We start from the raw sequence: 21,070 nt of genomic DNA, 5'->3' as shown, positions 1-21,070 counted from the left end.
GCGCCTGATCGTAGCAATCTCAAATTTTTACCAATAGCATATCTTAGCGGTACATTTTACCTCGTATTATTTTAAGATGTCTCTTCCTTTGTGCGAAAAATAAGACAGACACCCTTGCCACGGTCAACAGCAGACGACGGTGCAAATGGCCGAGATAGCGAGGGTTCTGCTTGTCATCTTGTGCTTCGTGTTGATAGGTGCTACGAGCGTAACCCTTGCCAACTCGGTCGTCTTTGTCATCGTCTGCCGTTGAGCGCAGTGAGGGTGCTGCCCCAATTTTTTGCGTAAAAGGTACACCTCGACATTTTGCGAGGTAAAATGCATGACCGAAATATGCCTTTGAGGAAAATATAAGATCGCTATGTTCAGGTGCTGACTTTTCCCAGGCAATTGACCTTTCCGGAAAATACCGGGTCATCTCGCAGCAGGGGGAATTAAGGGGCCGTTCCGATTAGGTTTGTTACGGCTCGAACGCTTCGCATATCCTGGAAGCGGCACGATTCATTTTCTCCTCTCATTAGGAGCTCAGAACGCACAAAAATTAAAGCGTACAGAAAAGGAGATGTCGCACCCTGTCTCACTCTCCTTTGGCCTTCTCTGCATTCTGATATCATAAAATGATAATCCAGCGTCAACTCCGTCTTTGATTCCTGGTTGATCTCGCGTGCCGCACATCCAAACGTTACGATGCATTGAGCAGATGGCGAGGGCGCCACATATTTCCGGAAAGGCGGTATTTTAGGGCGAGCTCCGGGATCGATAACACACTGGAAACCATGTATTGTCGTTGGCGTTGCCAGTGGGTATTGGGTGGGTTGGGTGGTTCAGGGGCTGCAATGAGACGCGAATTTACCCCGAGGACCGTAACTAAATTGTGGTTTGAGAGGGCATGGTTGAGGGAGCAGACGTCGGCCTGTAAAATCTCGCTCTTTCCTGGACAGACCGGATCGAGAAGGAGATGCGGAACCTGTTCTCGATCCCGAAGGAGAAGGAGACGCGCCTCTGGAACCGGTACAGCAGCAACACCTACGAGCACCTGTTTGACCGGACGCGCACCGTGCAGGAGGCGGGGCTCTACCATGGGCAGGTGGGTGGGCACAAATACCTTTTTATTGTAAAAACACTGAGACTGCTGGCCCTTTGGTCGTAGCTAGGGCTTACTTGGCATTCGGGGAATTCATAGTCGCCAGCACTAGACCGAGCCATCTGAACTGTAAGATGTGTCATTTGGGGCAGGGATGAAGGGTGGCAAAAAGACTCCCTTTTCGAACTTGGTAAGTTCATGGCGAGTGCAAAATTGATGCCATCGATAAAGGTGGACAGGAGAACATCTTGTGTCTGAAGACCATTAATTCTCACGAAACCTAAGGGCACGAAGAAGTGACCGCCTAGATGGAATGCCTAAGGTTTGACAAAGCTTTCAATTTATAAGGATCGTGGGGTGCCTTTTATGACCAAATTTTGTGGCAATGGCAATTATTTTGTGGTGGGGTTCACAATACTGTGTATTGGCTTAATATTTGCTGAATTTTTCTTTCCACATTTTACGCTTAAAGTTTGTCAAATACTGAATCTGATTTGGCCCATCGCGGGTTTAGGCAAACCTATGGGGCATTGCTTGAAGACTGTGCTGTTTTATCTCTGTCCAGGTCATCATGATTGAGGAGCAGAATGACGATGGCAGTTGGTCGAGGAAAAGGTATGCTTTAGTCCTCTCAAGTTCCATTCTTCAGGTCAGTTTTGCAATAAGGCTGTAACAGGAATTTATAGTAATGTTCATAATTCACTTTGGCATATGATGAGATCACTTCTGGGCACAATGCCATTTTTCTTTGCTGTCCTGGAAAAATGAGGGGTGTATGTTAGTTGATTTTGTTCTAGTATGTGCTTTCATTCAGCATGGAATGATGTCCTATGCAGTGTGAAGGCCCGAATGACGGAGTGATATTGCCAGTCGTGTTTTAATCTGAACGTTTCCATGCCACTGCCATTTTCTTTAGAACCGTCGCATTTCCTGAGGTATGTAAAATGGTAGTGCCTTTTGAACTCCAGCATTAGCTCGGTGCTTTTGGTTGTTCTTTAACTTTACAAGCAGGTTTGATACAAACAGTGTCAGAGCACCAAGGATGCAAGTTTGATGCGATGGAGCCACGTGACTGGAGACTCCTTCCTTTAAAAATACCACTGTAAAGCCATTGAACACATCTAGCTGTTGTCAGAACAATGCACATTCTTCCTTGAGACCAGCAGGGACTAAACGGAAACTTTTCTCAAAGATCTTCGAGAAGTGTTCACCAGCACTTTTTGCCTCTTGTCATTCACTGGGTTGGGGCTGACACTGCATTTGTTCTATGCTTTTCTTTCAGTGCAAAAGGATCGGCGGGCTACTGTAATTCGTCGGGAGGAAGGGGGGGAGATGCCAAGTCTTACAACGCACCTGCCAACACCATGTAAGTTCCTAATCTAGTATACCATGCATTCATAAACACCCACAGCGATGGGAGTGCCGCGCCATTTGTGCCAAATGCCATTTTTGCTAAGAATTGCACCACACCTACGCCAAAGTGAGCTTAAAGCAACAACAAAATAAAAAAAAGAAAATTTGCTTATTGGTTGATAGACATATTCAGAAAAATAGAAAAAAATGCTACAAATATGTATTCCTTGGCGTCTCTCCTCACCGCAAGTTTTGTTTCATCTTAAGAGCAAATTTGGAGGCTCGAACACACCAGAACCCCAATGCACATGCACTAAAAGCTCAAGTGACGGGGCATTTGCTGGATTTGATTGGTTTAGCCAATGAATGAACACGCCCAGAAAGACTACGAATTCCATGGTGTTGCACTTTTGACGCTGTTTGATTGGTTCCGTTGGCTGGTATCGTCAGCTGTGCACTAACAAAGTAGGAGATTGCTCGTCAACCGCGCTGGCCCCGTCCTCGTCTGAATTTTCAGACGATTTTGGCAATGTGGGGACCTAAAAGTTATGAGAAAAATGTGCAAAATAATTGGAAGGCGGGTTACTGTAATGGGATGAAACCATGGCCTTTTGCTCCCGATGAGATTGCTCAATTGTTGTGTCTGCCACATGCCTCCACGCTGTGGCTGTAAGGTGCCGATCGTGGCACTTGTGCCGCCCGCATCAACCTTCACTGCCTCGTGCCAGGGGGCACGCATTGAACTTCACCACTCTGCACCAGAGTGCTAGGAGCAGCAACTAACATGGGGGAGCACCTGGGTTGGTGCGATTGCCTCAAAAAGTATGCTCGGTACTATTATAGGTAGACCTTCATTGGTCCTTACCGCGAACTGACCTCTAATTTAAAAAAAAAAACGAAACTGCCAAAAAGGGGGAAGAATAAGATGCGGGTCTATATTTGAATTAATAGGGTAGTCAAGCTAGTTCCTGTGCAGCTGTCAATCGAAAGGACAGCAAACTTCGACTCAACTCTGGTTCCGATGACACCAAAACGCAGTGCTACTTTTAAGGCGAAAGTCTTATAAGTAGCGCTAGTAAAAGTAGCACTAGTAGAAGTCATTTCACAAAGCCCATTGAGAAAAAAAGCGGCCATATATGGCCATAAAAAATACAATTGAGCGGCACGTGCTGCTCAATCGTGTGCTTAAGGACTACGCTGTCCTTGGCGTCGTCCTTGAGATCTTCCTAGGGGTCGTCCTAGACCTTACTTGTCCCATTATGTGAAAAAGCGGCGTCGTTGTGCCTGAAAGATGGTCATAAAAATATGTCAACAAGCATGCCCCTCACGCTCAAGTGCATGGGTGTAATGCCACCACCGCCGGAGCACCATGTACAAAAGGTGCGTTCCAGACTTCATCTGTGCTCATTGTGTGCTTCGTGTGATGGACTGTCAGGCGACTGCATCTGCATCTACGGCCTCGACATCGGCAGCAGCGTCTACATCTACAACGGCCTCTGCAGGCAAACGTGGCCGCCCACGCAAATACGCCACAGCCTCCTTAAGTGTCCTCCTCTAGGCGTCGTTCTTGACGTTGTCCTCTAGGCGTTGTTCTCCACGTCGTCCTTAAGGTCGTCCTAGAAGTCGTCCTCTAGGACATTATCCTCGACGTCATCCTAGATACCGTCTTTGACGTCGTCCTCAACATCGTCCTTGAGTTTGTTTGAGAGATCATCCTCGGCATCGCCCTAGAGGTTGTCCTAGACGCCATACTTGGCATAGATCTCTAGGGCGTCGTCCTCGACATTCTATACGTCGTCTTAAACTTTAATATGTGTAGAAACATTACTCGAAAACATTTCTACCACAGGACAACCATTATGCTTTCGCCTTCCTACACGTAAGCAGTCGTGTCCTCCTGTAATTTTTTAAGTTCACCGTAGGCAGGGATGGGCAGTATTTCAAATACAAGTATTTGAAATACGTATTTCAAATACTTTGTGTATTTTGCATTTGTATTTAATTACAAATTGAGTAATGTATTTGATGTGCGTATTTAAATACTAAAACATGGGTATTTCAAATACAATTGTAATTAAATACAATTTTGTGCGCAAAAATACATCCCTCAAATTTATTATCACTCTCCAGAGCAGGAACAAAACTACGTTCTGCACCGAATGCAGTGCCTTTCAATCAAGCACAAGCGTTTAGTGACTTTGTGATTACGGTGCTAGTCCAGGGCAAGAATTGCAACAAAATCGACGTTCACTGGCAGACTGGCTAAATAAGTGCAGGTGACAACTTGTGATGCTTTCCAGCCTGATTTCTATCTATATTTTTGCCTGGAACATTTAAATGCGCGGTTCGTCCAGATTTCCGTAACTGGTGCGAGTTGCAACAATAAAACATTCTCTAGCTGCTGCTGCGCGTCTTGGTCATCTCGGTACTTTGTTGGCCTACACCAAAATGTAATCGACAAAAAAAAAAAAAAAAAGCTGCTTGAAGCTCTGTACTTTTTTCACCTATTACGTCCAAGCTGATTACATTTTTTTTTGTGATTATATTTCTATTACGTTACTAGAGCTTCGCACACTAACTCCCGAGTGTGCGATGCAAAATTAAAATGAGATACCCAGAAACGCGTTGGAGGTGCCCTGAAGTCGCTGACGCAAATTTTGAGGAATGTATTTGGAAAAGTATTTGGAGGAGATCAAATACAGTTGGTTGTATTTGTATCTTGTACTTAAATACTTTTTTGCAAATGTAATTATATTTGTAATTAATTACATTTCTGACGAAGTATTTTGTATTTGTATTTCGATATATATTTGCATGTATTTTGCCCATCCCTGACCGTAGGTCTTCATTGTAGCATTGGCAGGTGGTAGTTTTTCCAGTTTATAATATAGGAATCTTGGGTTTGGTAGGTTCAGAGAACTTGTGAGAACATTTTTTTTTCTTTTTTAATAGAAGTCCTATTGGATATGCTGGTTTTTGCTGGCATTTTACGGGAATTGTATTTACAGATTAAATAAGCTATCGAGTGTAGAAAGGGGGGGTGGGGCTTTACCTCAACTGAAGTTTCGTGCTATGCTTCATTTTACATTTTTTTTTATATACCAGTTGTAAACGGAATTTACTAGTGATGGGACGAATCTTTATCCGAATCGAGATTCGGAGCCGAATCTGGAGATTCGGAAAGATTCGGAAGAGTAGCCGAATCTCAAGCGATTCGGAAAAGTTTGGAAAGATTCGGAGCGTTGCCATGGTTGCCAGATCACGTTGATGAGTCTTTCAACTTTTCGTGATATCAAATTCACTAAATTCTATGAAGTGCACAAAATATATTGTAATATAATATCATAGTAATAAATAAAACGTTCCGCTTTGTTTATATTATGTTGGATGTTTGTCGAGAATCCAGCCAAAAATCGTGGGAAAATTTAATTGGTTTCGGTTTCGGATTATGACCCATGCTTGGTGCACGTGGAAATACAAGTGCATGTTTTCATCGCCGCAAGAGATGATGCCGTACGTGCTGTACAATATTGACACATTTCATGTTCATAATTACCGTTATAGTGGCACACAACTAAGTATGTTCGATTCGATTATCTTCAACGTGTGTCCACTGAGGTATTATCGGAACAAGGGAAACAACCCGATTCCTGAAACTCCTTGCGCCGTACCCTGCACTGCATTTGTACCTTTCTGGTTAATGATATGTGATTTAGTAGCATTTGTTTCGACGTTAGACACCTCTGTGTTGTTTGTTTTTTGTCAAATAAAGTTCACGTCCACAAAACTTACTGCCGAGAACGGAGAAATGACAGTGCGAATTAGCGACGTTTTTCTTCCCCACCGGTGCCGGTACGCGGTCGAAGTTGCTACGAACATTCATCTCGCTCTCGCGCCTTACAGGTACTGCATACGCAGCTCTAGAGAAGGAGACGAACCATTTCCTTGCCTGAATATATTTATTGTGCGTTGCACCACATTATGTATAATACGCAGCATTTCGCCATATTTTACCGATCACCGCGAAACCGCACAGAAACCGAGACCGTGCATTGGTTAGGCCTACGTCAACCACACCGATCAGCTCAGCTGGATCTGGGCGTGTGCCGGGGTTTAGAATGACAGTACAGTACATACCATACGACGTACGTTGTAATAAACAAGACGAAATCTGGTTATATGCAGTAACAGTACCTAAAAACAAACAAAACTGACCGCGTTCGCGAGCTTTACGACAAGGTTCACGCTGCCGTTGCTGCCGTCTTCAACCAGCGACGAATCGGACGAATCTCCGAATCTGCCGAATATTCGTCGCGGGAAGTTCGGAAATTTCCGAATCTGGGCGAATCCGAATCTCCGGTGATTCGTCCCATCACTAGAATTTACTCTGATGCTAGCCTTATTTTCTAAAGAGGAAGCTGTGTGTTATATTTAGCGATGCAATCACTTTTTCATTTTCAAGTGATGAGCAAGCAGATGGCATCTGCTCCAAAAGCGTGGCTGTCTGCTCCAAAGCAGTATTTTGCCTCCTACATAACCGGGTACAAAAAGTCAAATGCTGCTTTCATCACTGCACCCTTGAAGCATCCAAGTTGTAGCAAGTTGTTTTCTTGTGTGGGTAAACCGGTCTACTTGGGTTGTGTTTCATCTGGCGACCTCACAATTTTTGTTGGCAGGCTGGCCCCTTACTGTGGGTTTACAGAGCAACCTCATTGTTAGTGTTGTCTGCTTTAATCCACAGTGAGAGTTCTGACTATGTGCAATGAATTTCTGCAGTGCCACGCGGAGTTACAGTGCAGTGGGCAACAACTACGGCAATTACAGCAACAGCTGCAACTACGAGCTTCACGGAGGTGGCAGCACACCCGGTCTCTGTGGGCTGGCCAACCTGGGGAACACCTGCTTCATGAATGCCGCAGTGCAGGTGAGGAAGCGTCCCGAGCCATACCCGACCTTGGGCTTGTCCTTCGACTAACTCGTCTTCGCTAAGGCCGTTTGTGTCCTGGTAGTTATTATCTTCGATCTGCAGTAGTAAACTTTTGTTCTTGCCAGCAAGGATGGTGTTGGAAGGGAAGAGACTGAGTAAAAGCATGATGTCAGCGATGACAGTTCAGGCAACCCAGACCTCTTTTAGAGCGCAGCTCTTAGGGGCCCGTTCCCGGCTTGAGCGGCGTCGGCGTAACCAAGGTCACCCCAAGGTCACGTGACCCCCAAGGTCACGTGACCTCCCCCGAGGTCACGTGACCTCCCCCAGGTCACATGACCCCTCCTCAAGGTCACGTGACCACCCCCTTCCCGAAGTCACGTGACACCCCCCGAGGTCACGTGACCTCCCCGATGACGTCATCGTTACTGATGACGTCACCGGCATCCACATCGTCATCATCATCATCACTGATGACGTCACCAGTGACGTCACTGATGACGTCACCGGCATCCTCATTGTCAACGTCATCATCACTGATGACGTCCCCGGCATCTGCATCGTCATCGCCATCAAAACTGATGACGTCATCAGTGACGTCACTGATGACGTCACCGGCATCCGCGTCGTTATCGTCATTATCACGGATGACGTCATCAGTGACGTCAGTGATGACGTCATCGGAAGCCGCATCGTCATCGTCACTGATGACGTCGTCAGTGACGTCACTGATGGCATCATCGGCATCGTCACGTGACCCCCCCCCCTCGTACCCTTCCCTCCTCCTCCTCAAGAGCTGCGCTCTAATTTGGTGTTACAGGGAGTTGTAAACGGCTTCCACTTTTTTTGTTTACATGGTAGTCTCTCTTGAAACTTGAAATTTTTTGTATTGAAAATTAAGGCCGAACCACATAGGGCACATTTTCGACGTATTTATTGGCGTTTTGATGGACGTAATCCCGACGTGTAGCGGATATTGAGTCGTACGCTTCCTTGATGCCTCAAGGTCGGCGTAATAACGCGCATATTCTGCGTTCCCAACCGTGACAAATCTCGACGCTTTGGCGTATTTCGGCATGGCGTATCCGGAAGCGTACGGCGCGGTGCTGGCTGATCAACTTGCGAGTTGACGGTTGGAAGTTGCTTGAGGATGTTATTGTGATATTTTAGCCAGTGTGCTACGATTGCTAACCCCTTGGGCCTTAGGGAATATGGGGATGCACACTTGTTCGTCAAAACTGACACGAGTGGAAATAAAACTCGCAATTTTTCGGTGTTTAGCACGAGATTTTGCTTTGCCCAGTACCGAACTCTAGCGTGTTATTAACGCGCCGAACACTGAATCCCCATCGTCTCGCACAAAGAATGGAAACCTGATGCCCATGATCTTGAAGCCTTCACCACTTTAGACGTGTTAGACTTTTTCGAGTTCAGTGTTTGCATTCTCAAGTTCCTAAGACCAGAACGTCACGAACAAGTGACACGCTGGGAGCGTTACGAACGTCGAGGTTGATATACACGGTGAGTCAAAGGGATGGCATAAATCGGTTTCTGAACTTATCGAGCTTTTTACAGAGGTTACCGAAGGAGGTGCATTAAGGGCATAAAAAGTTTACCGAACAAACTTACCCGAGTAAAAAGTTGGAAATTAAAAGCTTTAATCCCTACCTAAGGCAGCCATGTGCTAACCACAGGTGCCCGGTTGGCGCAGCAGCCAGTAGATGTCGGCAGTGCTCCCCGCGTTGACATCTGGTGGTCTGCATTGAAGGCATCGCGAGTACAGCATTTTTCAGCATCAGCTTGGGTGATGACACCGCTGTTGTCAATGGCATATTTTAATGGTTTCCCTCCCCGTGGAGTTGCACCTCACCCAGTGTAGAATTGTAGGGGAGCCCGGAGGTGACCACCGAAACTCCGCCTGATAACATCAGTATACCTTGGTCGTTTTCGGGCACCTCCCGTAAACCTAGAGCAGCCTTCACTCTCTTTTTGGCAGAAAGCACACCATGAAGATCACATTCACACACTTGCAACCGATTACGACTGAGAGAGACAAGACCGGCCTTTAAGCCTCTTGCGACAGCGTACAACCTGCTCCAGAGCAACGCATCCGGTCCTCCGCCGTCGCAAGAATCTTAAAAACTGGTCTTGTCTCTCTTGGTTATACTCGGTTGCAAGTGTGTGAACGGCGCTTTACACCCTGAAACAGCAGGCATGAAAGTTGCAGACAAGAAAAGAAACCAGGGGACACAAAGCAGATGGCAACATGTAGTCGAAAACACTTGTAAAAAAAATTGAAAGACGTTTGCAACTCCCTGTAATGCCGAATTAGAGCGCAGCTCTTGAGGTGGAGGAGGAGGGGAGGGTACGGAGGGGACGGTATGTCCCTCCTCCTCATCTACTCCTCCTGTGCTCCTTGCCTCTTCCCCCTCCTCCTCATCCTCCTCCCCCTCCTCCCTCCCGCGTGGTGCATTATGGAAATGTCTCGTAATGCAACGTGCACGTCACCGCTGTGCATTATGGGACGTTTCCCACCGAAACTGGACTGGGGAGGAAAAAAAAGTTTAGAGGAGGAGAGAAGTGGCGGAAGTCACGTGGCTGCGATACATTTTTTCCCCCAAACAACGCATTTGGAGCTTTTTAGAAGCCCCAAAAATGGGAATCATATTTCTTTTCTATTTTTAATATTGTGTGCATGCCTTCGATGACCTACGACTTTGACTATATTTGGTAATTGTGTCTAAACCTTAGAAAACGGCCAGTGACCACGGAAAAGAGAGTGAGCGCGACTCCAACCGGCCAGTTCTCGATCGGTGGTTTTCGGGCGGAAAGAGACCGAATTTCGAGTCGCAAATTCTGTTCTGGGTAGTTGGGCTCTCATACGTCATGTACAACTAAAAACCTCAGAGAGCATAAATACCCTGTCAGTGTCTCTTTAATGTATGTTTTTCGGCCACCACTCTAAAACATCTTAGTTTAATACGTTCACAAACTGATTTGTCCGGTCCCTTCAAACAGCAATCAATCCCTTCGACTCGCCCCATATATGTAAAGTTAAAACCCCGGCAGTGCTCGAACCTTGGTTGGTGGGGTGACAGTCGTATATTATAGCCACTGAGCTACTGGCACAGCTTGTCTGGAAGGGAAACCAATTTTATTTGCATGCAAACAAGCCAGCGAGAGCGGCAAGTTTTGTTGAGAATATTAAAATAATAAATAATAAAAAAAACAACACAGTTATTAAAAATAAATAATATAAATAGAAAATAATAAATAAATACAATAAAAATGAAATAAATAGTAATAGTATAGAAAGAATGAGAAATCTAGCACAATGTGGAATGTGGCTTGTACGGGACACCTTCTCTGCTTCCTGGTGTTTGTCAGCATGATTGAGCCTGTACAATATTTTTTCTAGTCTGCTGTTTGTGTTGTTAACATGTTTGATGACCAAATGCAGAACTCTTTCTGCTTGTGTGCCCTCCTTGACGCTTCTCCTGCATTGTGCAGTGCATGAGCAACACCCCTCCGCTGACGGAGTACTTCATGGAGGGCCGCCACCTCCAGGAGCTGAACCACAGCAACCCACTGGGCATGAAGGGGGAGGTAGCAAAGTCTTATGCCGACCTCATCCGGGTCATGTGGTCCGGAAACTGCTCCAGCACCATTCCCAGGCCTTTCAAGGCAAGTGGCTTCAGGGGGTGCAGCAAATATCCGCCTTTCTGGGCATAAGAACTGGAGTGTGGTTCGGCTGAAGTTTGTGCCCGCGTTGCATTCTCGGCAGGGCAGGTTAATGTTGTCGCAGCATTGTCTGGATTTTGACACGCCTTTCAAGAGATCTACTGCCTGTCATAGATAGGATGAAGTAGTAATGCGGACAGGGTCAAAATTGCGATGACTTGTTGCTTTATTTACATCTATTCATTTTTAATTTGAGGGTTTCTGCTCGGTGCCTCGCTGTGCAGTGGTAAGTTTGCTATGATTTGATATCTTGTTTTTTTTTTGCTGCAGAACATGGATGTTATTGGTGGGCATATGGTACAGTGCAATCCACTTGAAAAAATACTGAGAAACTCGAAAATTCAATTGTTATAGCCGATTATCGTTGTATGTGTACTAAAAACTGATCGTTTCTAGTTTAGAGGCTCTGGAAATTGAATGTTATAAGCATTACATTGTTATATGTGCTATCGTTATAAGTGGATTGCACTGTACTGTAAGATAGAGAATATTCTTCGGGAAATTGCTTGTTGGATTTTCTGCTTTTGAAATTTGTGTTTCCCTTGAAGCTTTAAAGGGGGCATAAAAAAAAATGTATGCTGCATCTTAATTTTTTATAATCATTAAACCACAAAGATGTTGATTCTTAAGTATTACGGCAAAATGATGCATTTGCATTTTATAAACCGTGTTTTAAAATTGTGTTTTTTTAACTGTTTGAAATGACCATGCGACACCCCTTGGCAGCAAGAGCAATAAGACGTCACGTTAGCTATGTAGAAAGGTTGAACAGATATTCAACATCATTTAATCTTCAAATAATTAATTGGGAGTGATAAAAACATTGAGATATTTACTGGCATTCTTGTACTAATTGTAGACCATTACATCATGTGATTGCGGCAAAGTTGAGGTTTAAAACGCATCCAGGTCTTCTGTCATTTGGTAACCACCGTAACCATGCTGCTGGTCCCACTGTGTTTCATATTCGTTGTGGAAGGCGGTTGTGGAGCCTGATTGTGAATTACAATTACAGTGTAAACTCGTTAGAACAGACATTTGTATATAATATACTACTTTCTAAAGTTTGGTTAGTTTTCCTATCTGTACCATTACGCGCGTGCGTTACCTCTAGACTGTCAGCGCATTCGTTTTGGGCCACTTATTTTTTGCGGGTGTAGCCATAGGACGTAGTATTTCCGTATTTCCCAGAACCAGTGGTCATAAGATTTCCATCAGTTTTCCTTTACCACGATCACCGGCCACTATCTTCCTCAGCAGTAGCTTGACATGCCGCTCCTCAAGTACGCAAAGGCGATTTGTTTCGCTTATGTTTTCAGCCTTTTCGTGCTTCTTCTGCGAGGGGGTCGGCACTTTTCTGGTCGAAGTGAGAACGCATTCACAGCTCTTTGTTTGACGATCATAACCAGATTCAGCTCGACCGATCAAAGTTTCAAACGATTCCCTCACAAATTCTTTTCTGTAGCATGACATACGGTAGCACAAAAAACGTGCGGGGTCGGCGTACGGCTTGAAACCTAAAAGCCAGCTATAGCAGCCAGAGCTCAGTGGGGTCTGCCATCTTACAATTATCCGAGCGTAATGCCAGACGTCAGATGTCATCCGTCGACTTGCGTGCACGACGTCGTTTTGGCGCTGCTGTTGGAGCGATATCTGATGCTCTGGTTTCGCCTATCAAGCCCTGTCTACGTCGCCATATTGCGCGGACAACAAAAATTTTCGATCGGTTACGTATGGTGATACATTCAAAGAACTGAAAGGGAATTCGCTCCCCGAGAAATCGAAATGATTTTTTTTTGCGCTAAGAAGTGAATTTAAACGATAAAAAAAAAAAAGAACGCAGGTTGTAAAATTAAGGACAGGTATTTCTAATAAACACATAGCTCAGAATATAAAAAAGAAAAAAAATGTTTAACAACTTGTTTAAAGGATACATGGGATAACACAGGCATGCGTGATGTCTGCACGATTATTCTCGTAGGTGCCTTTTAGAATGACACGCTTGTTACAAACAAGTAATCATGCGCCCACATAAATGTGTTTCGCGTGAAGTAAAACGTCTGCGCATGTGCCATGTCGACGGCAGCGCCACTGCAGCGGCGTGACGTCAGGACTGCGTGTTAGCGTATAGAGCTAGGACGATTGTGGAGACGTGGCAACAACTTTCAAATTTGTTCTTGCATAGATACTTCCTTGCATTTTTTATTCTTTCCTGACGTTTAACCCCTGGTTAGCTCAGTTGGTAGAGCGCTCCCCTGGAAATGAAAGGTCCCCGGTTCGATACCCGGACGAGGCAGATTTTATCGGTAGCGCACCAATCATCATTAGCTGTCTTTGGAGATTTGTGTTTGTCCTTTGTCCCCTTTGTTCCCGTTCTCCAGGGATTATTATTGCCATGCTTTAACAGTTTTAGGGGCAAAGCTCCTTAAGGTCTAGCCTTGTCCGTCCGGTGTCCGTGCTCACATCGATCTTGCTGGTGCTCGTGATTGTGCTCGTGAGCTCACGTGCTCACGTGCTCGTGTAGGGCGAAAAAAACATGATGAAAATAAAAAAAAAAAAATGTTTACGCAGTCGACAGGATTCGAACCTGTGCGGGGAGACCCCAATGGATTTCTAGTCCATCGCCTTAACCGCTCGGCCACGACTGCGGGACGAGTAGGGGGCTCTGAGATGTGGTAGTAACTCAAGAGCTGGGGATGTCATGGATGAAACGTTGCATGTAGCTGCTCAACGTCTATACAGGAGAGGGCGCTGCGGTCAAATGCGTATATAATCGCGTTAAACTTTGCATGCATTGGCTTAATGTTTATAGACGAGGGGGTGCTGCGGTCAAATGCGTATATAACCACGTTCCATACCACACATTCTCTTTCTGACATGGATGAAAACGAACGAAAGGCTCGGCATGCTGCGGCTCAGTGTCTACGCAGACAAGCACCACCAGAGCTTCGCCCCAATCAACATCATTCCCCACGTGGAAATGCGGTCATTTTTTTTTCTTTTTTTTAATTCTTAGCACATTCCTGTCCCTTCATCAGCACTTCATCATCAGTCTATATTTTTGACTTGGAGAAGCTGATACAAAGGGTAAAGAGATATGACCTCATATTCCAACCCTTCTTTTGCTCTGCATCAAGCAAGGAAGGGACCAACAGTGGTCTACACTTTCATCTTCACCTTACCAAACGTATTGTGGACTTTCGAGGTTGTGACACAAACATTCCGACGACATTGCGAGAATTTGAGGCGTGTCGGAACAGCGGAATTTCGGCGGGCACGTGCTCCTGGTCAATGCTTCGAGAATAGCCTCTGTTCACCGGGTCAACGATTGACAATCTCAACATCGGGGCGACATCACGAAGCTGGTCCCGTTCTAGTCCGGACGTACATGCTGGCTTTGAAACATTCTCGCAAAATTGGTGTGGTGTCAATTGTCACGAGACAACTGAGAGCTATTTTGGCTCACTCAACGGGGCCGTGCGACCGTAAGTGCTTCCCTTAGTAGATTCACCGGGTACCCAGGAGCTGAAACTGCCTAGCCGGCTTCCACCCGCTTCTCAGAGGCGCTCGCGTAGGTGTTTGACCAAGGCCTCCTTCTTGTGCAGATGGTGGTGGGCAGGTTTGCCCCCCAGTTCTCGGGCTTCCAGCAGCAGGACTGCCAGGAGCTGATGGCCTTTCTGCTGGACGGCCTGCACGAGGACCTGAACCGGGTGATCCACAAGCCGTACATCGAGCTGCGGGACCCCGACGGGAGGCCCGACGAGCTGGTGGCCCAGGAGGCCTGGCACAACTACCAGCTGCGCAACAACTCCATCATTGTGGACATCTTCCACGGGCTGCTCAAGTCGACCCTGGTGTGCCCGGACTGCCAGAAGCTGTCGGTGACCTTCGACCCCTTCTGCTACCTGTCCCTGCCCCTGCCCATCAGGAAGGAGAAGCTGCTCGAGCTGGTGCTGGTGCGCGCCGACCCCCAGGAGAAGCCCCTCAAGGTGAGCACCCCTCTCTCCCTCCCGCCTCGGGTTCCCATCTCGGCCGAGGTTCCCTTTACGGCCGAGGTTCTCATCTTGGCCGAGGTGCCCGCAATCCGACGGGGCTCGTTGCAGACGGTAACCGAGATATCGGTTGCACGTTGAAGCATCCCGTGTTCCGCCAGGGCGTGCCCTGGTTTGGCACTTAAAACCACAATTTCGGCCTTCCTCGTGTGCGCCGTAAATGGGGAGCAGCAGGGGTCCTTTTTTTCATCTGTTGTGGCTTCTACCTTGCAAACTGCATTGGAAGCAGGCTTTGGTTCCTTATTGGGCATTATTGGTGCCACTGTAGTCACTTAAACAATAAAAGCGGCAGGGCGTTTTTTTTTTGTCTGGCTGCATGTGCACGCTCGAGACACCCCGCAGCACTATCGAATGTGGTGAGTGTGTGCAGGATGTGGGGCGCTCTCCCTGCCGTTTTCATTTCGTCACTTACTGTTAGTGTGAGCACATATGCCTTCTAGTACAGTTGATTAACATAGAAGTTTGGGCTAGTTGGTAAGTAGACAGGATAAAAACAAAACAGTGCAAAGACAAGGACGAAGTAGAAAGAACCACAGGACGCAGTGCTGCTGGAAGGAACCACAGGACACAGCGCTGTGTCCTGTGGTTCCTTTTACTTCGTCCTTGTCTTTGCGCTGTTTTGTTTTTATCACTTCTAGCACAGCATGTTAAAAAAACAAAAACATTTACAGGGCTAGTTTCCCGAGTATCGTGTCCCCCGTAAAGAAATGTCGACACAAAATCCTGGACAGCTGCCGCCATCTATGAGCGACGGCGGTAACCAGACAACCGGCTTGCTGGCCTCGCTCATAGATGGCGGCAATCTTTCCAGCGCTAGAGCTGCAAACCAGATGCCAAAGTTCCTGAACTAGCCGTCATCTCATTGATAAGTTGCGTGATTTTCTAAAACATTTTGCTGGAAAAATGGGGCCCGATTTCGCCCGTTTTTGGTGGCTGGTGCCGTTCAGCTCCATGTATTCGAGAGCTCCGTCGCTCGCCATTTTTCCATTGAAGATTTCAGAAAATCATGTAACTTGATTTCGTAGGACGTGATGATGATCCCCGTCATTCTTTTGCGCAGATGAAAGTGACGGTGATAAAGATGAGCAGTATCCAGGACGTGTGCAGCTCTGTTTCTCGATTGGTGGGAATTCCTGCCGACAGGGTAAGTAGCATCCTTATTTTCTAGTGCTTTGTTTCTTTTGATTTATAGTATGTTTGTCCACATGTCTTTCCCTAGCAGAAATGATATACAGTAGTAGCCCAGAGATTTGTTGATTGAGTAGTTGTCAACAATAAATTGGGGAAGCGGGGACAATAATGCTATTCGGAGGCATGTTTCGAAGCATAAAGCTATTGAGCTGACATTGACTTAAGAGCAAACGTAGAATGTGCCTTTAGATCTCATGAAATGTTTCTTTTTAGATGTTTTATTCTGGTGCTTCCTCAAACTGTCAACTCTGAATTCTTTTCGATCTGCTTGTTTGGGAAGTGGGCGCGAGTAGCATCATCGAGTCGGAAGGGCAAAGGTGGTGCATAATACTAGTTTTTTTTATTACGTGGTAATCAAATATTACTTCCAAGACTTATGTTAGACGTATTTCTTCGTGTTCCGCAAAAAAAGAAAAAAAAAAAGAAGACAATTGAATTGGATTACAAAGTAGGGTTACCAGTGTTCAACCAAAATTCACATTTCAGAATGGCTGTGTTCCAATGTCACTTCCCGCTCTGCAATCTATTTTCGACCTCTTTTTACACGTTTAAAATCATGGTTCTCGAAAGTATATATATATATTTTTTTTTAAATTTTGAAGCTATAGTCGGTTGCAAGCTAAGAACAATCTTTTAGCTCCACCCACAAGCGCATTGCGCCCATCTGAAGTGCCTCCACCGTCGAGAAAGTAGTTCGCTAGCAACGTTGCTTTTTCTTCCTCCAGGAAACGTGTCTTAAACTACTACAATATTTATTTAATTCATTCAGGACATTTAAATAAGTTAGAATACGTTTTTGTCAACGAAATAGCTGTTTAGTAAAGAAAGAAAGTCATGTCCTTATGTACCGTCTTCCCAATTCATTTTCTGTCCAAGATACTGTCTAACATACCGTCTTCCAGCTCTCAGCAGTGCTAAGCCTTGCGCCCGCTTCGAAATTTTCGTTGGCGATAGCGTCGCTGGATTCTCACGTTGTCGCGCAAATACTGCTGCAAACGCAAGCCGATACCATTAAGATTTCGTGGCGTAACCTCGGGCACGTAAAACACGGTGCAAAAAAGCAGAATAATTGTCACGAGAAACTAGCGTCGCGTTGCTAAGGCCAGCAGCCATGTTGAGCTTTTTTCTTTTTTCAAAAGGATTGCGATTGGTCCACGGAATCGTGACGTCATGAAAACGATTGGCTGGCGTTTCTCGGCGTAGGATTACATTTTCCTCTGAGAGGCATTTCCGGTTTTTTCTTAGCTTGCAACCGACTATAGGAGGTTGTATTTTGCACAGTTAGTACATATTGAGCTCCTCTTGTCCTATATGTGGTCAATTTTTTGATAGCTGCCTTGATGAAATATTTGTGCCCCCTTTTTCTTTCAAATTTACTTATAAGAGAGCTTCCAAAAATAGCGTGGTTGCTTCCTCGTGAACAATAGGTATGCCAATCCACCCGAAAAAAAAAAAAGCTATGCCTCGAGAGAAAATAAAAATTGTTAACTATTGAGTAGGGGTGTGCGAATACTTGAATATACGGATTCGAATCGAATAGAAAGTTCCCGAATAATTCGATTCGCGAATCGAATTCCTAGTATTCGGACACTCGAATATTCAATATATTCGGCCAAAGATGCGCGGTCGGCGCGGAGCTGACAAAAAAGCCGTTCTTTCTCCCGATGTAAGCGCCGTGATATTAGACAGACCATGCGAGAAACACCTCTTGGTCCTACCATTCCACAAAAATCTAACGCGCAGGTTAGAAAAAAGAAAATTAACGAACGCCACAAACTTATAGCACGCAGATTTACTCACGATCGTGACACAATCTTCCCTTGAATCACAACCGAAACATCCCGTTACGCCGCGCCATGCCTAATTTTTTTTTCACGAGCGCCGATGTAGAACACATTTGCCGCATTCACGGCAATCGGCGACTGCACGATCACACAAAGAAAACTACATTAACCACGCCGATGAAACCAGCCGAGTTATCGTCGTTATCGTCGTCGTTCTTTTGGAGCCGCAAGCCGCAAATTCTGATTCGGAACAAAACGGAACGGAAAAATAGTGTGCCTAGATTTGAGAGGGTTTCCAACCGTTCAATAGCCGCGTTTGAATTACGAACTGTGAGAAGGTGACGAAAGCGTCGATCGGGATCGGGCAGCAGGGCAGGCGTCGTCGCTCTTTTGTTTGCTCGCCTTCTTTTCATGCGACAACACAACACATGCGCACAACCTACGCTGGAGCAGTCTTCGTAATTTCAGTTTCGCTTGCTCCCTCTTTTAAATCAAGGCTCTCTAAAACAGGATGGATAGACAGAAAAATGGATGCATAGCGGCAGTTGGACGGTGACTTGCGCCACCTAACCAAGTTTTGTTTCCTTGCTTTAGACTATATTGTTTAAGCCTGTTTACTCAGATTTAACACCTATCTGTTTATTTATGCGAAATAAAATCCCCGGTGTCCTTTTTCTTCCTTAAAATGGAGACCAAATATCGCAAAATGCCCCTTTTCTGACATACACAAAAAAGGTTGCGGTGTTAGGTTGTGCTTTTAACGAGAAAAAAAAAAGGCACGCGAGGCTGTAACTTTTTTTTTTGTGACGTTTAGGGTAGATAGATTATGTTTGCGCCATAAAATTGGATATTTAGTGGCCAATGTCCAACAGCAACTGCTAACTTTTTTTACATTTTTGCTTTTGTTCCGTACAAGACGCATATTCTACACCAGGCGCATACTCTGCACATATAATAGTCTCATTTGCAGCACACTTTGAAAAATTCCTACAAATAAAATCACTATTCGATATTCGATTCGATATTCGGCTTTTTTTCTTGATTCGATTCGGTATTCGATTCGAAAACTACCATTCGGTATTTGCACACCCCTACTATTGAGTCATCACTTTTTATGTTTCACTTTTAGTTTTATAATTGTAAAAATTCTGTGGTGCCAATCGCATAACTAGCAAGGTTTGCACGCTCTATACATCACCAAGAACACCTGTGTAAAATTTGGTTGCGATACAGTAACCGCAAACGGTGAAAATTGTGTGCGCAAACTTTGAAAACTGGCAAATATACCAATTTGAGATGAGAAAAACGCAAATCAAAGTATAGTTTTATGTGACATACCTAAATTCTCACTCAAACCACACGAAATTTGGTTGTAATATAGTTTCAAATGTCAGAGCCTCGACCAGCAAACTAGAATTCCGCCGCTGGGTAGCACAGCTCCAGAAAAGATGCCAGTCCCTCTCGCGCAGCGGCCGATTCCTGGATGGCGAGTTTGCACTTTTCGCAAATCGAGCATGCCGCACCACTGACAAGAGCTTTCATCACGCCGATCTTGCCAATTGCAGTACTTAGCTTGCATGCTTATCTGCAGCTCTCTCTCCGTTTTCAAACATCCTGATCTTCGTTTCCAATGCACTAACAAACTCGTCAACGCTGCCGATGAAACTCGGAAGCGTCGCCCCGACCGAGGTTAGGGTTAGCTGTCGCGGGTAAACTTTTCTTCTTTGAAGCTTTCCGCTTGCCCTTTTAGCTAATTCTTGAACTTGTGTGTCGTCCGAAACTTCCGAGTTCGAAAGTCGCGTTTTCAGTCGATGTTCATCACGAAGAAAGCGGAATGATTGAACAAGTTGTTGGTTCTGGTTTCAGGAGCAGTGTAACGCTAAAACAGCAAGCAAGCTTCGCCACACAGCACATTGCTCTTGGCCAATGGCGGGGCCACAATCGCATCACGTGATTTAAAAGTCCAGTGGCAACGTGCGTTTTCAGCAGGAAAAACATTTATTTCTTATTATTTGCAACCAGAATATGAAACTGTCGATGACAGTTCCGCAGTGAAAATGGCTAGGCCTGTGCGCCAAAATAAACGTGATGGCAGGCGACACTGCGATCCAAAGAATCACGCACGTGAAAATAGCTCAGATATGCACTGTTTTTCATCGCAAGAAGGGCTTCAAACTCGCATCTGATTAATTTCGCAATGATATCCGGTCTTGATCTTTTTTATACGCAAAAGAGGAAGGCTCAAAGATAATAGAACTCACTAAAAAACTGAAAATCACTTTTCTTTTAAGAAAATTGCTGTTTTTTGACTTCGGATACATCTCCCCTTGAAATTGAAGAGACAAATTTAGTGGCTGTGGGCTCTTTTCTCTCAATATACATTGTTAGGGTTCGGTCAAATGGCAAACGAGGGCCGTTGACTGATCTTAACGGCATGCTTTTGTCCCTCTCCTCCACTTGGCTGCTTCTCTTTGTCTGAATCCCTTGTCTTCTTGATTCCAGCTCCTGGTGACGGAGGTCCACAATCACCGGTTCCTGAGGGTGCTCCAGAACACAGATCCTATCGACACGTTGGATCGTATGGAAGTCTTTGTGTATGTCTGATTTTTTTCTTTACACCCAGTCTGCACCCCAAGTGAGGCTTATTTTGAAATGTGATTGAAAGGTTTGTTGGTCCAACCTAAGCTCGTGTACAGAGTGTGCTTTGACGAGCCGATGATCCGTTATGCTTTGACTGACCTCCAAGATAGCTCTGACCGGGACGAGAGTTGAATTCAGAAGTTTAATCCTCGGCCTCTAACATCTGTTACAAATACGGTAAAACCTTGCTTGTTCAACGAAGTCTGTTGTGCGTAAAGAGTTTTCATAGTAGGCAGGCATTTAAATTATCTAAAATATTTATTCTCTTTCCCGATAGAAATACTGTATTTTGCACGTATTA

General features: G+C 45.3%; 1 protein-coding gene and 1 non-coding gene across 3 annotated transcripts in view; one reads left to right on the top strand and one right to left on the bottom strand.

Annotated features, from left to right (window-relative positions):
- Positions 1–21,070, top strand: part of LOC8039533 (ubiquitin carboxyl-terminal hydrolase 15) — a 61,279-nt gene that overhangs the window by 15,897 nt on the left and 24,312 nt on the right. For both annotated transcript variants that reach the window (XM_029983918.3, XM_029983917.3), the window contains exons 6-13: positions 942–1,087; positions 1,650–1,699; positions 2,367–2,450; positions 7,214–7,361; positions 10,872–11,045; positions 14,708–15,091; positions 16,215–16,298; positions 20,632–20,723. In XM_029983918.3, the coding sequence (XP_029839778.2) occupies positions 942–1,087; positions 1,650–1,699; positions 2,367–2,450; positions 7,214–7,361; positions 10,872–11,045; positions 14,708–15,091; positions 16,215–16,298; positions 20,632–20,723 (1,162 nt within the window). The remainder of the gene's footprint in view (positions 1–941; positions 1,088–1,649; positions 1,700–2,366; positions 2,451–7,213; positions 7,362–10,871; positions 11,046–14,707; positions 15,092–16,214; positions 16,299–20,631; positions 20,724–21,070) is intronic.
- On the bottom strand, positions 13,669–13,750 carry Trnas-aga. The gene has a single exon. It is a non-coding gene; the product is annotated as a tRNA-Ser (tRNA).

Source organism: Ixodes scapularis, unplaced genomic scaffold, assembly GCF_016920785.2.
Source record: "Ixodes scapularis isolate PalLabHiFi unplaced genomic scaffold, ASM1692078v2 PGA_scaffold2__306_contigs__length_199485367, whole genome shotgun sequence".
Taxonomy (NCBI): domain Eukaryota; kingdom Metazoa; phylum Arthropoda; class Arachnida; order Ixodida; family Ixodidae; genus Ixodes; species Ixodes scapularis.
The sequence above is the reverse complement of the archived record's forward strand: the minus strand, read 5'-3'. Positions and strand labels throughout refer to the sequence as shown.